This window comes from Zingiber officinale, chromosome 4B, assembly GCF_018446385.1.
Source record: "Zingiber officinale cultivar Zhangliang chromosome 4B, Zo_v1.1, whole genome shotgun sequence".
NCBI lineage: Eukaryota > Viridiplantae > Streptophyta > Magnoliopsida > Zingiberales > Zingiberaceae > Zingiber > Zingiber officinale.
The window spans coordinates 64,348,991-64,369,028 of record NC_055993.1 but is presented as its reverse complement, the minus strand read 5'-3'; the positions used below and the strand labels follow the sequence as shown (position 1 = coordinate 64,369,028).

Here is a 20,038-nt window from a genome sequence, read left to right as displayed (position 1 = left end):
AAGAGAAAGACTGACATGGATGGACTTATCTATAAGGGTCGCTTGGTAGCTAAAGGTTTCAAGTAGATTCATGGTATTGACTATGATGAAACCTTTTCTCCAGTAGCGATGTTTAAGTCCGTTCGGATCATGCTTGCTATTGCAGCTTACCACGATTACGAGATCTGGCAGATGGATGTCAAAACCGCTTTCTGAATGGAAACCTATTCGAGGATGTGTACATGACACAACCTGAGGGTTTTGTAGATCCACAGCATGCTAGCAGAGTTTGAAACCATTTATGGACTAAAGCAAGCTTCTCGGAGCTGGAATCTTCGATTCGATGATGCAATCAAACAGTTTGGTTTCATCAAGAACGAAGATGAACCTTATGTCTACAAGAAGGTTGTAGGGGACATAGTTGTCTTCCTCATATTGTATGTGGATGACATACTTCTCATTGGGAAGGACATCCCTTTGCTACAGTCTGTCAAGACTTGGCTAGGGACTTGTTTCTCAATGAAGGACTTAGGTGAAGCATCCCGCATTCTAGGGATGCAGATCTATAGAGATAGATCTAAGAGATTGCTTGGCCTAAGTCAGAGTACATATATTGGCAAGGTACTCCTTCGGTTTGCCATGCAGAACTCCAAGAAGGGATTTCTGCCGATGTCACATGGCGTGAGTCTTTCGAAGACTCAGGGCCCCTCTTCTAGAGAGGAGAGAGACCGCATGGATCAGATCCCTTATGCTTCAGCCATAGGATCTATCATGTATGTCATGCTATGTACTCGACCTGATGTCTCGTATGCTTTGAGCATGACGAGCAGATACCAGTCAGATCCAGGTGAAAGTCACTGGATAGCGGTCAAGAATATTCTTAAGTACTTAAGATGGACTAAAGAATATTTCTTGATATATGGAGGCAATGATGAGCTAGCTGTAAAGGGTTACAGTGATGCTAGCTTCCAGACCGACCAGGATAATTATCGATCGCAGTCAGGGTTCGTATTTTGCATTAATGGTGGTGTTGTGAGCTGGAAGAGTTCGAAGCAGGACACAGTAGCTGATTCTACGACAGAGGCCGAGTACATTGCTGCATCAGAGGCAGCAAAGGAGGCAGTTTGGATCCGCAAGTTCATCACTGAACTTGGGGTGGTTCCCAGTATCGCTGACCCCATTGAGCTCTATTGTGACAACAATGGAACTATAGCACAGGTGAAGGAACCTCGCTCACACCAGCGGACCAAACACATACTACGGCGCTTCCATCTCATTCGAGAGATTATCGAGAGAGGAGATGTGAAGATATGCAGAGTAGGCTAACATCGCAAATCCCTTGACCAAGGCTTTGGCACAGAGGAAGCATGATGGTCACACTAGGTCATTGGGGCTTAGAGCCTACACTGATTGGCACTAGTGCTAGTGGGAGATTGTTAGCTAGAGCCCTAGAGCCAATCATTTGAAGATTGTATTTTGGACTTGTTGTATCATATTCTATATAAATAAAGACATTTGGTTTTTGGTTATTATACTTACTTGTATTGGTGCCAAATAAACTAAGTATAATAACGTCTTTGAGTAGAAGGTTCTTACTTATATCAATCGGTTAGCTGAACCGATAGTGAGATGATATAGGGAACACTACTCTTAATCATTCCTAGTCGAGTATTAACATTCAGGGACAATGTTAATGCAATAAGACTAGCATGTAGGTCAACTCGATGACTTAATCTCACAAGTCATGGATATAGAGATATCAAGTGACACATGGGTATGCATTAGAGAATGTATACTGAATGACCCGCCATGAGAAAGTATCATGGATCGTTATATGAGTGTCATATACTTTCCCATGTGGCTATTAATATGACTACTAGTCCTTAGACCTGAAGTCACCATGAATCCCTACATAAGGAGTTATGTACTTTGGTTTCGTCAAACGTCACCCGTAACTGGGTGGACTATAAAGGCGATTACTGGGTATGTAACGAATTATGCAGAGGGATGTGAGTGATGTAGATGGGATCTATCCCTCCTATATGACGAGAGCGACATCGATATTCTTGATAGAGTGAGACCACGAAGTGCATGGCCATGCCCAAATGAGTCAATATGAGATATTGAGCTCATTTGATTTAGTGAGTCTACTTGGAGTTCAAGATTTAGATTGATCAGAGGATGACACGGTCTATGCCTCACATTGTTCAATCTAGATGTCTAGGATAGAAGGACACTTGTCATATATTGTGAGGAGTCACAATTAGTAGTCACAAGGTGATGTTGGATCTCAACATTCTTATAACATTGGGTAGTAATGATGTGTTGCTAGATACCGCTCATTACTTATGCTCCTAAATGGGTTTAGGGGCATTGTCAACGTTACAAGAACCTATAGGGTCACACACTAAGGACAATTAGATGGAGATTAGGTTCATATGATGAACCAAGAGGATTAGATTCATTTGATGAATCAAATTGGATTAAGAGTAATCCTAATTGGGCTAATTGAGTTGGACCCAAGTTGATTCATGTGTTCAATGAGTCTAATTTAGATTATGACTCATTGAATCAATTTAATTAAATGAATTAGATTCATTATATTAAATTGGCTTGAATTAAATGGTTGGATTAGATCAAACCATAAGAGAGATTAAGTCAAGTTTAACTTGACTTGAGAGGAAGATGAAGAGTCAAGTTTGACTTGACTTTATGCCACCTCATTGGTGAGTTGGCATTAAGTGGCCAATGATGAGGTGCCACATCATCATGTTTAGCACATGTGTGTGCCACCTCATGAAGGTTACAAATCTCTTAATGGCCACACTTAATGCAAAAATTGGGGGTTACACTTAGGAAAGTGGCCGACCACTTTTTGTTGTGAATGAGAATTCATTTTCTCATTCATGTGCATTCACTTCATCTCCTTCCTCTAGCCATTTTTGCTCTCCCTCTCCTTTCCTTGGCCGAATCCCATAAGGTGCTAGCACACCTTGTTTTGGTCATCTCCACCTAGTGTGTTTGTGTGGATACGTATAGAGAAGTATCTATTTTGATACTTTCGAGATCCGGCGAATCTTGGACGAGCGGGATACGAAAAGGGCACGCATCGAAGGTATAGATCTCTTCCATGTAGATCTAGGAGTAGATCTAAGTTTTAGTAAACTCGTAATCGTATTTAAATTTTTCTTCGCACGGATCCGTTGGCTAGGGAGTTTCGGAGTTTCCGCGACGCGAAAAGCGGTTTTCGCGGCCCGAAAAACCCAACATTTTCTAGATATAAGGATGAAACATTGGAAATACTTATACAATTTATTAAACAAGTAGAAAACGGAAAGGATACTAATCTTAAGAAAATTAGAAGTGGCCACGGAGGAGAATTCGATAACCATAGATTTAGTAAATTTTATGCAAATAATGAATATAAACATGAATTTTCATGCGAATCCCCAATAAAATGGTATAGTTAAACATTAAAATCAAACTTTAATTGAAGTAGTTAGAACCATGTTAAATGAATTCACATTACATATTTATTTTTGAGCAAAAACTATTAATATTGCATGTTATGTCCAAAATAGCATTCAACCTAGGTCAATCCTTAATTAGTCAGAGTAGTAAAAAACAACATTATGTTACTTTGTCCACTATCAAAGCTGAGTATATTGCAACGGATGGATGTGTAGCTCAATTATTATGGATGATGCATATATTAAAAGATTATGGGTTTGAGAATAAAAAAGTTCCAAGTGTTAATAGACAACATTAGCTTAATTAACTTGACTAAAAACTCAGTACATCATTTTAGGACTAAACATATAGAAGTTAACATCATTTTATTAGAAGTTGTCGTTGCCTAGTTAGGGCAACGACAAGAAATAAATTTAATTCCCCAATTCATGTCTGAAGACATGATTACACTAGGGATGAGGCAAGGAGTGCAATGATCTTGGTTTGAAGTGTTTCTAGTAGGACAATATGTATGTTGAAGGGTGTAGGACCGAAAAGCGTAATAGAGGGGGGTGAATATTGCTCGTTTGAAAACCTTTTTTTTCTTTATATAAAGACAATCATAGATAGAGATATGCAACCAAAAACTAAAACGGTCCTAAAAAGCTCTCCGATGACCAACACCACAATTCTACATCTCGGTATTGTCGGTATCTTTACTTTATTGTACTTCATTTAATAGAGGTTTAGTAAACCTATTACTATCCTCACATCATTGTATAAGCTTTCATCCTTCTCTGAATGTTTTCGGAGAGGAGAAACTCTAGTGGATTGCCCATTCAAAAATAGTCCAATGGATCATGGGCCTTGGAGCAGTAGTCGAGACTACGAACCAAGTAAACCAACCTTGTCTTTCGTTTCAATTTTTTTGTTGTGTATCTCTATCTATGATTGTTTCATATAAAGAAAAAAAAAGGTTTTTAAACGAGCAATATTCACCCACCCACCCCCCTTCTATTACGCTTTTCGGTCCTACACCCTTCAACATATACACAGTCCTACTAGAAACACTTCAAACCAAGATCATTGCACTCTTTGCCTAATCCCAAGTGTAATCATGTCTTCAAACATGAATTAGGGAATTAAATTTATGGCAAACGACTAATATGTTAGGACTGTTACCGGACAGTAAGTTTAGGTTGTATAGTCAATTGTTGGGCTGATAAATTGGATAGTAAGTTTCGCAATTAAGTGGTGTAATCGATTGTTGGACTGATAAACTGGACAAGTAGATTGGTGTAGTCAACTATCCAGTACTCGACTGTTGGAGAAGGAGCAGTCCACTGAGAATAATTCGGTAACTAATCGAATTAATCGATTTTATATTGGTTCAATTTCTTCGATTTTAGTGACGAACTTCGGTCTATTCAATTTGTCCAAAAAAAGTTTGATTAGTTTGGTTTATGTTAGTTCTTAAATGAATGCTCAGCACTAGCCGCTGTTGGCCTAAGAGGAGCTGTCAATCACCAGCCTATCATCGCCAAGATTCCAATAATTAAAATCTCTATGCACGAGCCACACACATCATTACGAGTTTTCTGATCCAGTCCCACACGCCAGTGCATGACACTGCGTTCGTTATTGAAAATCTCTTCAGTTGTCACTATTATGTTTGCATTGCCCCCATACAACATCTTAATGTACCTAGTTGAGTCATTGCAACCAAATGTTCTATGTTCAATATGAAACAATGACTTATTTGGAAAGACAACATGATAAGGAGTCTCACCATATGATGTCATACAACTAATAGAAAGTCATGGAAACTGCATCAACCTAAAATCGTTTAAGAACCTACATTTGAAATAATAAAACTCTTGTAGTTTCAAGTAATGATCTACCAATTACTCTTCACAAATGTAAATGTCAATGTACTTATTCAATAAAAAATGACAGCATAGCTCCCGCCAATACAGAGTCCCGAGGAAGGATCCGGCCATATTGGATCTATTGTATGCGACCTTATCTTACACTGCAAAAGGTGGTTTCCACAACTCGAACTCGTAACCTCTAGCTCACACAACGACAATTTTACCATTGCTCCAAAGCTCCCCTTCGATGTACTTATTCAATGTCTTCTTTTATATCTTACAATCACTTATCATCGTCATCCTATTCCTTTATTGCATCTCTTAATTTTATATCCCTTCCTAAACCTGTTCATGAAGCTTCATATCATCCTGACTGATGTAATGTTATAATCGAAGAGATAAATGCTCTAGATGACAATGGTACTTGGACCCTAGTGAAATTACCTATAAGGAAGAAGCAAATGGAGGAGGTGTTTATAGGTAAAGTCAATCTTGATGGGTCTATTGCTCAACTAAAAGTCCGTCTTGTTGCTAAAAGCTATGTTCAAACTTATAGAATAGATTATTCTGATACTTTCCCCTATTGCTAAACTTACTTCTATTTGGTTATTTATTTATATGACGATTACTCAGAATTGGCCCTTACATTAGTTAGACATTAAAAATTCTCCATTGTGACCTTCATAATGAAGTCTACATGGAGCAACCGTCAGGCTTTATTGCTCAAGGTGTGTATTGTAAAGTTTGTCATCTTTATAAATTCTTATATGGTTTGAAACAAAGTTCTTGTGCATGGTTTGGCAAGTCAGGTGATTGAGAAGTTTAAAATGAAGAATGTAAGTCTGATCATTATGTGTTCTATAAATAGTCTACATTGGGCATCATCTTTTTTATCCCAGTTGTCCATGTATTTTTACCCTTCATTCACCTAGAGATGGCCAGCCCAGCCCTACGAAAATTTCCCACTGGCCACCGGATAAATCTAAGAAACACAGATGGGCCAAGGGGACGGCTCAACCGTGGTTTGAATGCCATAGGCATTTATTTGCACTGCATGGAAATCAAACCCTCGTTGCTTGGAAAACTTATCCTTCCGCTTACCATCGCACCAAGCCCCGGGGGCGCAATGGGCATCGTCTTGTTGGTTGTATATGTGGATCATATTGTCATTAATTAGAAATGGCATTGCAAGTATTTTGTCTCTTAAATTCTTTCTTCACAATCAGTTTCATATAAACGATTTAGGGATTTTGAAATACTTTGGTGTTGAGATAACAAGAAGTAAGAAAGAAATCTTCTTATCTTAGAGGAAATATCTACTTGACTTATTATCTTAGATCGGAAAATTAGGGCTAAACCATGTAGTACCCAATGACTCATCTACAACTCACAAGAATCATTAGAGAATTCTAAGAGGTATAGAAGATTGGTCGGAAAGTTAAATTATCTCACTATGACTCATCTAGTTAATCATTGGCCAATTGTAGAATAAAGTTTGTAGTATTTGAATGAGCACTTGGACAAGGTATCTTGTATAGCAATCATAGTCATTCTAAGGTTATGTGTTTTTTTATATGTTGACTAGGCAAATCCAAGGATGATCAAAGATCCACATCTAGTTATTATATCTTTGTTAGGAAAAATCTAGTTTCATGAAAAAGTAAGAAGCAGAATGTTATGTCAACTTCGAGTGCAGAATCAGAATATAAAGTTATAGCAAAAGTTGTATGTAAGATAATGTAGATATATCAACTTTTGACTGAAGTAGGCCTTAAAACTTCAATACCAACCAAATTGTGATGTGTTCAGCATCTCTACATATTGCTTTCAATCTTGTATTTCACATGCGAACTAAGCATATTAAAATTAACTGTCATTTTATGTGAAAAGATCCAACAAGGTTTGATCTCTAGAAGATATGTGAAGACAAGAGAACGACTATGAGATATTTTCACATAAGTTTTAAATGTGATTTCGGCTGATTATCTTTGTAACAAGTTGGGCATAATCAATATCTATGCTCCAACTTAAGCAGGAGTATTACAAGTAATATAAATAAAAATAAGAAATATAGAGATTTATCTTGATTGTAAGGATATGATTTACCTTGTAAGGATTTGATTAGATTTAAATATTCTCTATATATACGTATGAGATTGATGAATAAAAAATATATAACATTTTAATTCCTCCTAAAATTTCTTAGCAGTTGGCAAATACTTTTCTCGTAGCTTAGCTTTGATTAGTGGTTATCGCATTCTCCTTATGGCTTCAACACCTATTCATTATATTTTTGCTAAACCCACAAGCTTCATTTGAGCAAACCTTACTCTTCGATCATTAGTCATGTTGTACCAATTAAGATTGTATTCAATTGTTGCAAGCAAATTGCAAATAATGTAGGATCCACTTTTTCTTCAAAATTTGGCACCTCAATTCGAACTTTCTTTATGATATCTCCTACAACATTGTAATAATTGTTCTGTCTCAAGGAATCCTCTAGCCCACTCAGAAAAAGGTTGTGGTTGTTAAAGTGTTTGGACCCTTCTTAAATTAGGTTGTTTGCTTGAGATGTTTCTTCTTGTTGTCCTCAGGCTTGATCGCTTTTAGATTTAAGAAATCAAGCTTCAACATCATTTAGACCAATTGGCATGCCATCAAGTTATTCCATCATGCGAATGAGTATCTTATCTCGTTGACTATAGTCAACTTTCCTCTAAAACTCCTCTGGATCTTGTAGACATGTTAGCTTAGACTTGATACCAAATACGAGGCAGCATAAGAAGAGAGCTTGATTGTTTGAAGGTTTAGTGGAGTGAAATCTGAAATTGGGATAAAGAAGCATAGAAAAGTTATAGAAACTTAGGCATCACATATAAGGATCCTAGGCATCACACTAGGGGGATTGCATTACGCACTCTAGAAAAATTGTTTAAAACTCACTTTTTATATCATATTCCAGCAATACAACATATTTATACTACTAGATGGACTCTTTAACATAGAAAACATAAAGGACTCTTAAAAGACTCTTAATTGATGCTTCTGTTTCCCAAACATTGAAAATTAAAGAGCATTGGATTTGCTAAAAAAATTGTTGGAAAATGCTGGATTTTATAGTTTACTCTTCACCTTTTAATCTTTGACTTTTCTTAGAATTGCTACCAAATATGCTCATCATTTTCTAAAGTATGCCAAATTAAAAGTTAAGCTTTGTGATCTTATTTCTGAGTTTATAAATTTTGAGAAGAGAAAGCTATCTGTCTCCATCAACTACCTAGGCAAATTTTAAAAGGGCTGCGTGGCGACCATATACAATTGCACATGGCATATGTGATATTCATGTGCATTTAAAATAATCATATTTTGTTCATTTAAACTAATTAAATTCCACCAATGTGAAACTCTAATTACCTGAATTGGCAGTTTGTAGCTTGTAAGTGTTAGTTTTTTACAATCAATAAATACTTTACAGATAAATATAAATAATTTAGTATTGAATACATATGTTCCAGCATATGCCTCCGCATTTGTTTTAAAAGTTCAATTCAAAATAGCACAAACAAATTATTATTTAAAGATTTGTATCTTTTTTCTAGTAAGATTTGTCAACTAAGGGGCACAAATTTATCTCATCTAGCTAATCCAACATTGATCTTTTATATTAGTTCCCATTCTTATTATCTTTGTGGATGTACGTCTCTCATGATAAGGTTGCAAGACATCACTTAAGAACTAGTAATCCCCTTCATATTATCTTTATGGTCCTTTGCTTTCCCTTTTGAAGTAGAGTTGAAGTCCAACACATGACTGAAGTTCAGTTAGTTGCAAAAAACCGTCATTTTATACAACTATAATCCAACTGATGTCAATGGACCCTCTTGATTTATCCACATCCATCTTATAAAGTGGTTAAAGATAGTCATAAACATGGGATAACATTAATATCATGTAATATGCCAAGAGATACTATATTATCAAATGGCTAATCACTCATAGAACATGAAGATGAAGGAAAAGAGGAATTTTCAGCAAGCTGTTCAAATTAAATTATCAATTATAACACCCAAAACAAGTGAAGAAATACTAGTCTGAAATCTCTTCTTTTCCATTCTTTTCAGGAAATCTTCCACAATTCCTTCAGTCTTCCTTGCAAGGGATCCTTCATAACTCTGAATTGGCAGCATCACATTTGGATTGTTTATCTAGTGCTCTGGTCACCTATAACTTGATTCTAATATCTATACTTCCAAGTAGTACCTGAACTGTATCTATGATTTGAGTTTCAAAGTGATCTTTCACAAAAACCAAACCTACATACTTTTGTTTCAGAAAATAGAATCCAACTTCAAATCTTATCCTAAAGAACCCAATAATTATAATCCCACTGACCTTTTCAGTAGGTATTTAGCTACATGAAAATCATTGCAGCTTTGGAAATGAATCTACAACAAGAGCTATAGTTATAAAATTATGACCAGAAAAGTTTTTTAAACTGAAGGCAGAAAAGGTATAAAACAGAATAATTAAACAAGGAAGGTGAAAATAATTCATATGCATAAACATACATGATAGATACTAAGCGTATCCAGGAATTTCTCAAATGAATGAACCCATGCAACATGATTCCAAACGCGTGGTATATCAACAGAAATCACTCGATAACCCTGCAAAGAATAAATAGTTATAGCTCAAAGTGCTAACTAGTTTATGCATCTAAATTTCATAAAAAGGTAATAGTAGATTAGAACCAAAGGAAGAATAACTTTCTTACAAGACAATGAAAACCAATCCATTAACCATGTTTGGGAAGCAATCCAAGAAAATTGTTAAAAGGGCAACCCCGTGCACGAATCTCCCGTCAATGTGGGGTCCAAGGAAATTGTTACGATACTAATTTTTATAGTATCTTTTCTTGTTGGAGTTTCAGCCTCAAAATAGAACACTCAAATTTCAATCTCAAGTTAGAATGGTGCATATTCAATATGATGCATGGTTTAAAATTTTGAGTCGTGTCGGAGTTTCAATTTATGAATCGAACGATACAATTTTGATATCGTATCTATCATGCCTAAATGATTTTGATATTTTTTAAAATAAAAAATATATTAATTAAAAAATATTATTATAATATTTGATTACTATTAATACTTCCTGTTAGATTAAATTAATATTTTAAAAATTAAGATTGAGTAAATATTAATTTAGAATTAATTAAAGTCTAGACATAATAATTAAGATCAATTAGATTTAAATTAATTGAATTTTATTTATTTTAATCAATTTAAAGAGGACATTTTTTCCTTATGTATTTAAGGAGGAAAGGAATAAGAAAAAAAATTACTAAGGAATTTTTTCATGTGTTTAAGGATGGAAGGAATAAAAAAATTAAAGTATGGGAAAGAAAGAAAAATAATTAAAAGGGGAAAGAATTAACCATTAAAAAATTTAAAAAATTAACAGTTAAAAAAAATTGGAAAAAAAAAACCTAACGACCCCAAAAAAATAGCAATTAAATTTTTTTAAAAAAAGCATCCTTACATAGTCGTTGCGGTCGTGGGCTCACGCAAGGCCTCTGCGTGGCCTCAGGGCTCACACAAGGCATCCATGAGGCCTGTCTAGCCTCACACGAGGTGTATGCAAGGCCTTGCGCGAGGCCGCAGAACCTCGCGTTGGGTGTGCCGATATTGACATTGTGCAAATCAGCGACCGAAACAATATATTTCGCTCGTGCTGTTTAGTATGACACAAAATTTTAAATCATGATATGATGCAATGACGATGTCGGGTACACTAAATTTAAAGTTATAATCCCCTTCTACTAGCATATTTACCTCCAAATTAAAGGTTATACACAAAGTTAATTAAACTAAAAATTTAGAGTAATAAAGTACAAAAATATAGCATCTAACTAATAATAGTTTACAAAATCATCTGATATCAAAATGAATTGAACCAAGTTAGATCAGTATCAACAATGGCTAATTCAATCTTAATCTTGTTACCAATTTTTTCCAATAAATAGGCATCATCTCATGATGGTTAAAAAAACTACAAATTCAAAGCTAGAAATTAGTTGCATTATATTTGAATATTCATTTGAATCAATTGAAATTTTGTGTTGCTTCCATTTGCATTTCCTTTTCTCCTCTCCTTTATTTTTAGTGTTTCATCTTCTCCCAATGATGTTGCAAACGAAATCAAAGATGAGACGAGAATCTTCCTTTCTCGACCAACACATTCTTTTGTGTCTCTCCTCTTCCCTGTCACTTCCCTCTCTTTTTTTAGTGGTTTATCTCCTCCACATCATTGGCAAACAAAATCAAAATATGGCCCATGGAAATGAGCTTTCATATCTCAACTAGTTTCAAGTGGTACCGGCTGAGATAACTCTATTCATCGGTTAAGACAAACTCTATTAGTCGGTTATCGAAACTTTGCTTGGAATGACATACAGACACAGTATATGCATCAGTTGGCAAATACAATGATGTGATTTTACCATGCAAACTAATACCAATTATCACTTGATATCATAAAACTACAACATATTAGAACTCAATATTTTGAAGCAAAATATTTTTATGAGAGCAAAATGGAATTCAACGAGATGGCATGATAGAACAAGAAGTGAATGCCTGAATAATTTTGTAGGTGAAATCCTGATACAAGTGTGTCATAAATATTGCTAAACTAAGTCTTTTTATTTGAAGGCACATTATGATAGGTATCAACAATGACCAATTCAATCTTAATGTTGTTACCAATTTTTTACAATAAATAGGCATCATCTCATGATGGTTAAAAAAACTAGAAATTAAAAGCTAGAAATTAGTTGCATTATATTTGAATATTCACTTGAATCAATTGAAATTTTGTGTTGCTTCCATTTGCATTTCCTTTTCTCCTCTCCTTTCTTTTTAGTGTTTCATCTTCTCCCAATGATGTTGCAAATGGAATCGAAGATGAGAAGAGAATCTTCCTTTCTCAACCAACACATTCTTTTGTGTCTCTCCTCTTCCCCGTCACTTCCCTCTCTTTTTTTATTGGTTTATCTCCTCCGCATCATTGGCGAATAGAATCAAAATATGGCCCACGGAAATGAGCTTTCATATCTCAACTAGTTTATAGTGGTACCGGCTAAGATAACTCAATTAATCGGTTAAGACAAACTCTATTAATCGGTTATCGAAATTTTGCTTGGCATGACATACGGACACAGTATATGCATCGGTTGGCAAATACAATGATATGATTTTACCATGCAAACTAATACCAATTATCACTTGATATCATAAAACTACAGCATATTAGAACTCAATATTTTGAAGCAAAATATTTTTATGAGAGCCAAATGGAATCCAACGAGATGGCATGATAGAACAAGAAGTGAATGCCTGAATAATTTTGTAGGTGAAATCCTGATACAAGAGTGTCATAAATATTGCTAAACTAAGTCTTTTTATTTGAAGGCACATTATGATAGCAATCTTATTCTGAAAAATTCTTGTATTTTAGTAAAAGGGGAAATATATTTTCACATAATTTAAAGAATATATGAAGATCTACCTCGACATCTCAATAAAATAAAATTTGACGTATTGGAACTATATTCACACATCTAACTTTGCAATCATAGCAAAACAAAGGGACTAAATAACATCAATACAAGGAAAAAAGGTTGAAAAAAATGACCTTTTTGGAAACGGACAGGATCTGTTTGTAATATACATCTGCAGTTCCCGCAATTCCAGGGATGCAAATAAGAGGGGGTACTGATTTGGGACCAAAGTCATAGTATTTCCATTGCTTGTCACCAATCTGCATAAAAAGTGGGGGAAAACAAACTAATAGCATATAATAGGCATTGCAATTTGAGGGAAAAGAAGATGAATTTATGATAGTCAGCTTCTGTAAAAATATGGCAATCTAATGAACACTACTAACATCCAGTCTCACAATTATTTTAAATTAAGAAAATTATTACAATTTTTAATCAGATAAGATTCTTGAGGTAAAACAAAATATATATTGTTAACATGATTTATTGAAGCAATACCAACGCACACAAATAATAAGGTTTCAATTAAAAACTCAACTACATGTTAAAAGGAAAGTCTATTGCAATTTTAGACAAATATATATTGTTAACATGATTTATTGACGCAATACCAACACACACAAATAATAAGGTTTCGATTAAAAACTCAACTACATGTTAAAAGAAATGTCTATTGCAATTTTAGACAAATAGGATCCTTGAGGTAAAACAAAATAAAAATTAACATGATTTATTGAAGCAATACCAAAGCATGCAAATACTCAGGTTTTGATTTAAAACAAGACTGCATGTTAAAAGAAATGTCTATCTTTAAAATATCATGTCATTGGCCTAATTGGTGTAAAGTTCTACAAGATAATCTCTAGATGTATAAATTAATGTTTGTCTTGTGTTAATTGAATTCAAGTCTTCCCCTCCGAATCTACCAAAAAAGAAATCTTGGATATTTTTAAGGTAGCCATAAAAGGGAAGAAAGCTGACCTATGAAAAAAAAACACCTTCAACATGCCATTACATTGCTTCATAAATATTTCAACATTAAAGGGAGAGATCAGCTAACTCCAGCATTATTCTGATAACGATCAAAATTTCCAAGATCTGACATTTTCAGCAATACCAATAGGTACATGATCAACAAGATGACAATTACGAAGAAGATCACGTCTAATTGGCTAATTGCAGATACAGTAGAATCAAGGATGGACCGTCTCGGAATAAGGCAATACCACCTAGCATTTTCAGGAATTGAAGAGCCCACTGCTCAGTTACGGAGTAACCCTACAGTTGCCGCTTGAAATAAAGCCATTAGCTTATGCGAAGATTTGGGATAACTTGTGAGCTTCGACAATCCAAAGACGCACAAACTAATAAGTTTATATTGAATCAAACGGGTGATCGCAAAAATATTAACCAAAAAAATAAAAGCCAATGAATTTTCAAAGGAAGGAATCCAAAATAGTAATGTCAAAGCAAAGATTCAAATTTTTTTGGCGCAAAATGTCAAATCAAAGATAAGAATTACGAAGGGGGATCGACGGATCATACGGAGATCTTATGGAGAGGCACTTGCGACTTGAAGTAGACGTAATCTCCCGGCGCCTGCGAGACGCCTGTCTTCATTCTGACGATAGATGCGTCGCCTTGGTCTTGGTATTTCACCAACCTTTCAGAAAATCGTCATACTGATACTATATGCAACAAAAAGGATTTGAGGGAGGGGGAGACACGTCGCCTGTAAGCTGAGATGGAAAGAGGAAGAGACAGCGGTGGTACAGCCAAGGATCAGCCGGAACGAGACAATTCCTGGGTCAAATAATTAATATACCAATAAAATATCTGGCGAATAGCGAGCTGATGGCTCACTTTTTTTTTTCTCCGACTAATTCTGGGTGATCGTTCGGAATATATTTTCCCAGTAAATCTTAAAATTCTCGCAGCAGACGACTCAGACCAACATTTTATAAAATGTATTTTATAAAATTCTTAAAAGAGCATTTACTTTTAATTTATCTCACTCCTATAATTTTTATCAAATTTACCTTTCTAAATTTGCTACACTTTTTCCACGTATCACAAAACATAGCTTAGGCACTTGGGTTATCCAAGCAACTGGTATATAATTTTAGCACCGGGTTATATCCGAGTCACAAGATAATTTATGTAATTTTTTAAATATTCATGTAAAATTTCTATAAAATTGAATTGATCATTTTTTTTAGGATTAGTTAATACAAAGATTTTAAGCTGAAATTTTAAAAAAATGGTATAATAATTTTAAGCTGAAATCACTCTCTTTTTATGTGACAATCACGCTACACCAAGCTCTTGGTCCGCCACTTCACCATATTTCCTTACTTTCATATTTCATCATCTTCCTTTCCATCTAATTCTGCTAATTCCCCATTGTTGTCCTTCCTTGCCTTCTAAAATAACAAAGTGTACGAGTTATCACCAAAATCAACTATAGTGATGGAGGGAGGATTGGTCTGAGTGAAGATGTGGCCTCCTGTTGTCAAACAAAGAAATCTTCAGCATTCACCCACTCATATTTTTTTTGGAAGAACAATAGGACTCATGATACTCTACTCTCCATATTAATTTACACTTCTTTCTTAATCATCCATCTTATTGATTCTCATGAGTCATGAGAATAGGACATTGAATTCATGATGACCAGTAGTGCTCTCATGGTTGCAAAAGGTGGAATCGTCACCTTAGCGGCCCCCTAGGTCCGGCCCCATAAATATCCAGAGGGGGTAAATCACGATTAAGCCTAAAGGATATCATTGTTAAATTATTGTTAAATTATGATTTCTTTGGGCTCATCTAACATGAGAATTACAATTGATTCCTCTATAGTTTCTTTTCAAGTAGGAAATCAATTGGTAGTAAAGGAATATCTTATTACCTAACTCTCCACCTATCTTGATCGTTAGCTATCTTGTTAGAACTAGTAGTTTTGATACTCAATGCATTAGAGGGCACATTGACTCATAGTTAGCCTAAAGGATACTAATGACCCAACTCTTAGATGATCACAAGGACAGGTAGTTTGGTTCAAGATGACTTGAAAAATATTGGTAGTCATGGAGATTGTGAACTAGAGGGCTAGAGGCCCGAATTGAGTAGTGAACTTAGACCTCATGAAAAACTTGATGAATTTGATGGTTGGTGGCATAGTTTGACTATAGGTGGAGATTAAGATGAACTTGGTGGACTTGAGAGTGGGGAGACTAGATTGTGAAGATCCTTGGACAAGTTAAAGGAAGAGAGCCTAGATTAACAAAGAGCTAAAAACCTAAAGACTGAATTTTATTTTGTGATTGTGGTATTTTAATCTTAGCTTTACTTTTTGGCATGTAAAGTCTACAAATGTCAAGACTAAACTGTTGAAGTCTTGTGATGTTGGAAAGTTTCAAGTTATGTTGGTTGATAGGTTCGAGTCATATATGTTGAGACTTATGAAAGCCAATAAGCTCAGTGAGGGAGTGCCTAGTTGCCATCCAACTAGCCAAGAGTTGGAAGTTGATTCGATGTAGGCTAATCAATTAGCTAAGGGTTAGCAATCAACTAAAATGTAGAGTTTGGATAAATTTAATTAAGTAAATTAATTACCTATTGACAATCAATTGGTCTATAGCCAATTGATTGGGTAGTTAACTAGCATATAACCCTTGGTGTCTAAAGTTCACATTTGAATTATCCAGTCGACTAATCAAGGTTGGTAACTGACTAGAGGCATGCAAAATCTATCTGTTGTCAGTTTGAATATATAATCTCTTTAAGAGATTTTTAGGGCACTTAAACACTCACTAAATACTATTTAATTCTCATGTGTTCATCTACCACAAGTGCCCAAAGGAATCTAAGAGTTTGGATCAGGATTGAAGTCCTCAACACCTCAAGATAGTGGTAATTTACCTCATCTCTTAGTGTTTTCATTTTCATCATATATAGAAAGGTGAGGAAGTTATTGTTGGATTCTGTAGCAAAAGTAACACAAGAAAAAAAACCATAGTGAAAAAAGAGTCCACTCGAGATCCATGTGAATTCTAATTACATTATGGATTTAGAATGTTACCTCTAGAAGCATAGAAACTTTGCATACCTAGAGAGTCTGGTCTAAGCATGATCAAAGTGCACACCTCTTTGGTCTCCACACGAGCATAGTCATCGTCCATCTCACGAGCACGATTGGGGAATTGCATGACCCATGCTATAGTGCTAGCTACTATTTAAAGTTGAGACCGAAGCCTAACTTTTAGTGTTGACACGATCTTATCAGATACGATCAGGTTTCAAATAAAAAATAAAATCATCTCCAAGCCTTATCTAATAAGACATTCTCCTTTTATTTTATTTTCCCATGCATATAAAAAATGCAAACGGAAATACAAATGTGGATATAAAATCGTGGGCTTTATTTGGTTTGTGCTTATTTGAAAAACCTAGACAAATATTAGATTGACCATTAATCGAACAAGTTTAAGATACAATTAGATTAACACATTAATCTAACAAGTTTAAGATCCGAAATAAACTTCATACTTAAAAAACTTAGACCTACTTTATTTTAGTATACTAAAATAAAACTTCAAAATTGATGTGCTCCCGGTATGTGACTCAATAGATTCTCATAACATTGACAGTGACTCTAAAATCATATTTTAAAGATACAAGTGATGAGTGACATCTAACAATGCATTATGGCAACCCAAGTGATGAGAATGTGTAAATTCGACCTAACCTGTCTACGACTATTTTATTGTATAACTTAGTCCTTTTGTCCATGATATCTATATTGATTTATGAGACAGATTGTGTCATCCTTTCATTAATCTATGTATTTCTTGATTTCTAAGTAGATTTACTTAATCAAATAAGCTCAATATCTCATATTGACTTATTTGAGCATGATCATACATTTTAGTAGTCCTGCTGAATCAAAGGGTCCACAAATATCACTTTCATTATATGGAAGGGACAAATATCATCTACATCACTTACATTCCTCTGCATAACTTATTACATACATAGTGAACGACTTTATAATTAACTTGGTTACATGTGATGTTTGTCTATGATACTTATATAACAATTCACGAAACATTCTCATGACAAGTTAATTCAGTACATATTCTCTAATATATACTCATGTATTAACTTAATACCTTATATCCATGACTTATGAGATTAAATCATCACTTAACCTACATGCTAGTCTCAATATATTAATATTGTCCTTGTATATTAATACTTAACTAAGAATAATTAAGAATAACATTCTATATATTTATAATCTCTCACAATCAATTCAATTAATTTATATGGTATAGAACAGAACTCACCAGTCTATGGTATTATTATATTTATTCAAATTTTCACATATATAAAGTAAATATAATAAACACGAAATATTACCTTTAATTAAAATATGTTACATTAGTCTCATATCAATCATCTTATGCATTGATTGGCTCTTAGGGCTGACACTAATAATTATTTCCAAATAAAATTCTAATTAGGGTCGAGCTTAGGGAGTTTAGTGAATATCTCATTATGTGAATATAATTAAGGTGTTATTTGTGTAGGTTCTAAGCTTAATTTATAAAGGCTAACCCCAATGCCTTTTGTGAAGTGGTGGTTATAGTGGATTATTATAAGAGTGACACATTAGAGGTGTCGTAAGTTGTGGAATCGGAATAAAGTCTCCAAACTACATTAAATCTTATATAACACGTTTTATTTGTTGTTTTATTCCCACTACATACATTAAGCACTCTTGTTCACAATGTTCACTTTGCTTCTTTTTTTTTTTTGATAATCCAAGATTGATCATTGTATTGTTTGTATTTATGTGATGATTTAATAATTTTGAAGAGCATTTCTTATTCACTCACCCCTCTATCTAACCATATATGCATATAATTGATACTTTAGATTTGAATGGAGAAGTTGTAACTGATACCATTCTTCAAATGGTATTAATTAAAGGTGTTAAAATATGAAGGCTTAACACCTCATACTAGTGGACAACTATGAACACTCCACCATACATCCCCTATTTTCAATGAACTTTTCAAGTAATAAAAATCAAGCATCTAACCCCATTTCTTTTTTAAGGAAGGTAGATGAAATATGTGAAGGAGTAAATGCTAAACTAGAATCTTGGTAAAAAATACTAGAAGAGAAAGTTTTTAGGCTTAGTAGAATAATAACAGAATATATGAAATTTAAGTTTAGCAATATTAGATGTAATGAAATAATTGTTAAGATAGGAGATAACAAGTTATCTGGAACTGAGATATTTAAATATTTAGGATAATTTTTCAAAGTGATGGAGGGATTGAAAGAGATGTCTTATATAGAATATAAGCAGGATAGTTGAAATAGAGGAAAGCATTGGGTGGTTAATGTAACAGTAAAGTACTTCTAAAACTTAAAGGAAAGTTTTACAAAACCATAATTAGACTTGCTATATTGTATGGAGCTGAATGTTATCCTATGACTTGAGCACATGAGCAAAAGATGCGAGTTACAGAGATGAGAATATCAAGGTGGATGTGTGGACATATGAGGATGGATAAAATAGGAAGTGAGAGCATTAGAGAGAAAGTCGGAGTTACATTTATTGAGAGAAAACTCCGACAGACACGTTTAAGATGGTACAGACATATACTTAGACAACCAATAAATACTCCAGTTAGACAATGTGAAACTATTATAAATATGTATATCATAACATGTAGGATATTTTTGATGATATAGTAGGAGATAGAACTTAATGACGTAAAAACATCCATATAGCCGACCCTACCTAGTAGGATAAGACTTGGTTGTTGTTGTAAGGTAAATAGTTTTATATATAGATGTATATAGAGTAAAAGATGTGCATCTAAATCTTACAAAATATCCTCTCAATATCAACGACATCTCCCTCATTTTGGCAACAATTATAAGCTTGTCATAACAAAAAGACTATACAAGATATTTCCTAGGTATCTAGCTCTAATCAAGCGGCCATCTCTATGGTATCACTGGAGGAAGACTTCTAACATTCACTTGGAGGTGCTTATCTCATTCCTAGTTGAAGCCAAGTCTTGACCTTGTCTCATAGCTAATGGGACATCGAATATAGTCCAATGATTCATCCACCCACTTACACAATGGGCAGATT

General features: G+C 34.4%; 1 protein-coding gene across 2 annotated transcripts in view; it reads right to left on the bottom strand.

Moving 5' to 3' along the window:
• Positions 1-14,654, bottom strand: part of LOC121975100 (maspardin-like) — a 48,790-nt gene extending 34,136 nt beyond the window's left edge. For both annotated transcript variants that reach the window (XM_042526507.1, XM_042526508.1), the window contains exons 1-3: positions 14,407-14,654; positions 12,996-13,121; positions 9,869-9,967 (exon numbers count right to left, since the gene is read on the bottom strand). In XM_042526507.1, the coding sequence (XP_042382441.1) occupies positions 9,869-9,967; positions 12,996-13,121; positions 14,407-14,481 (300 nt within the window). In that variant the 5' untranslated portion in view covers positions 14,482-14,654. The remainder of the gene's footprint in view (positions 1-9,868; positions 9,968-12,995; positions 13,122-14,406) is intronic.
• Positions 14,655-20,038: the final 5,384 nt, after the last annotated feature.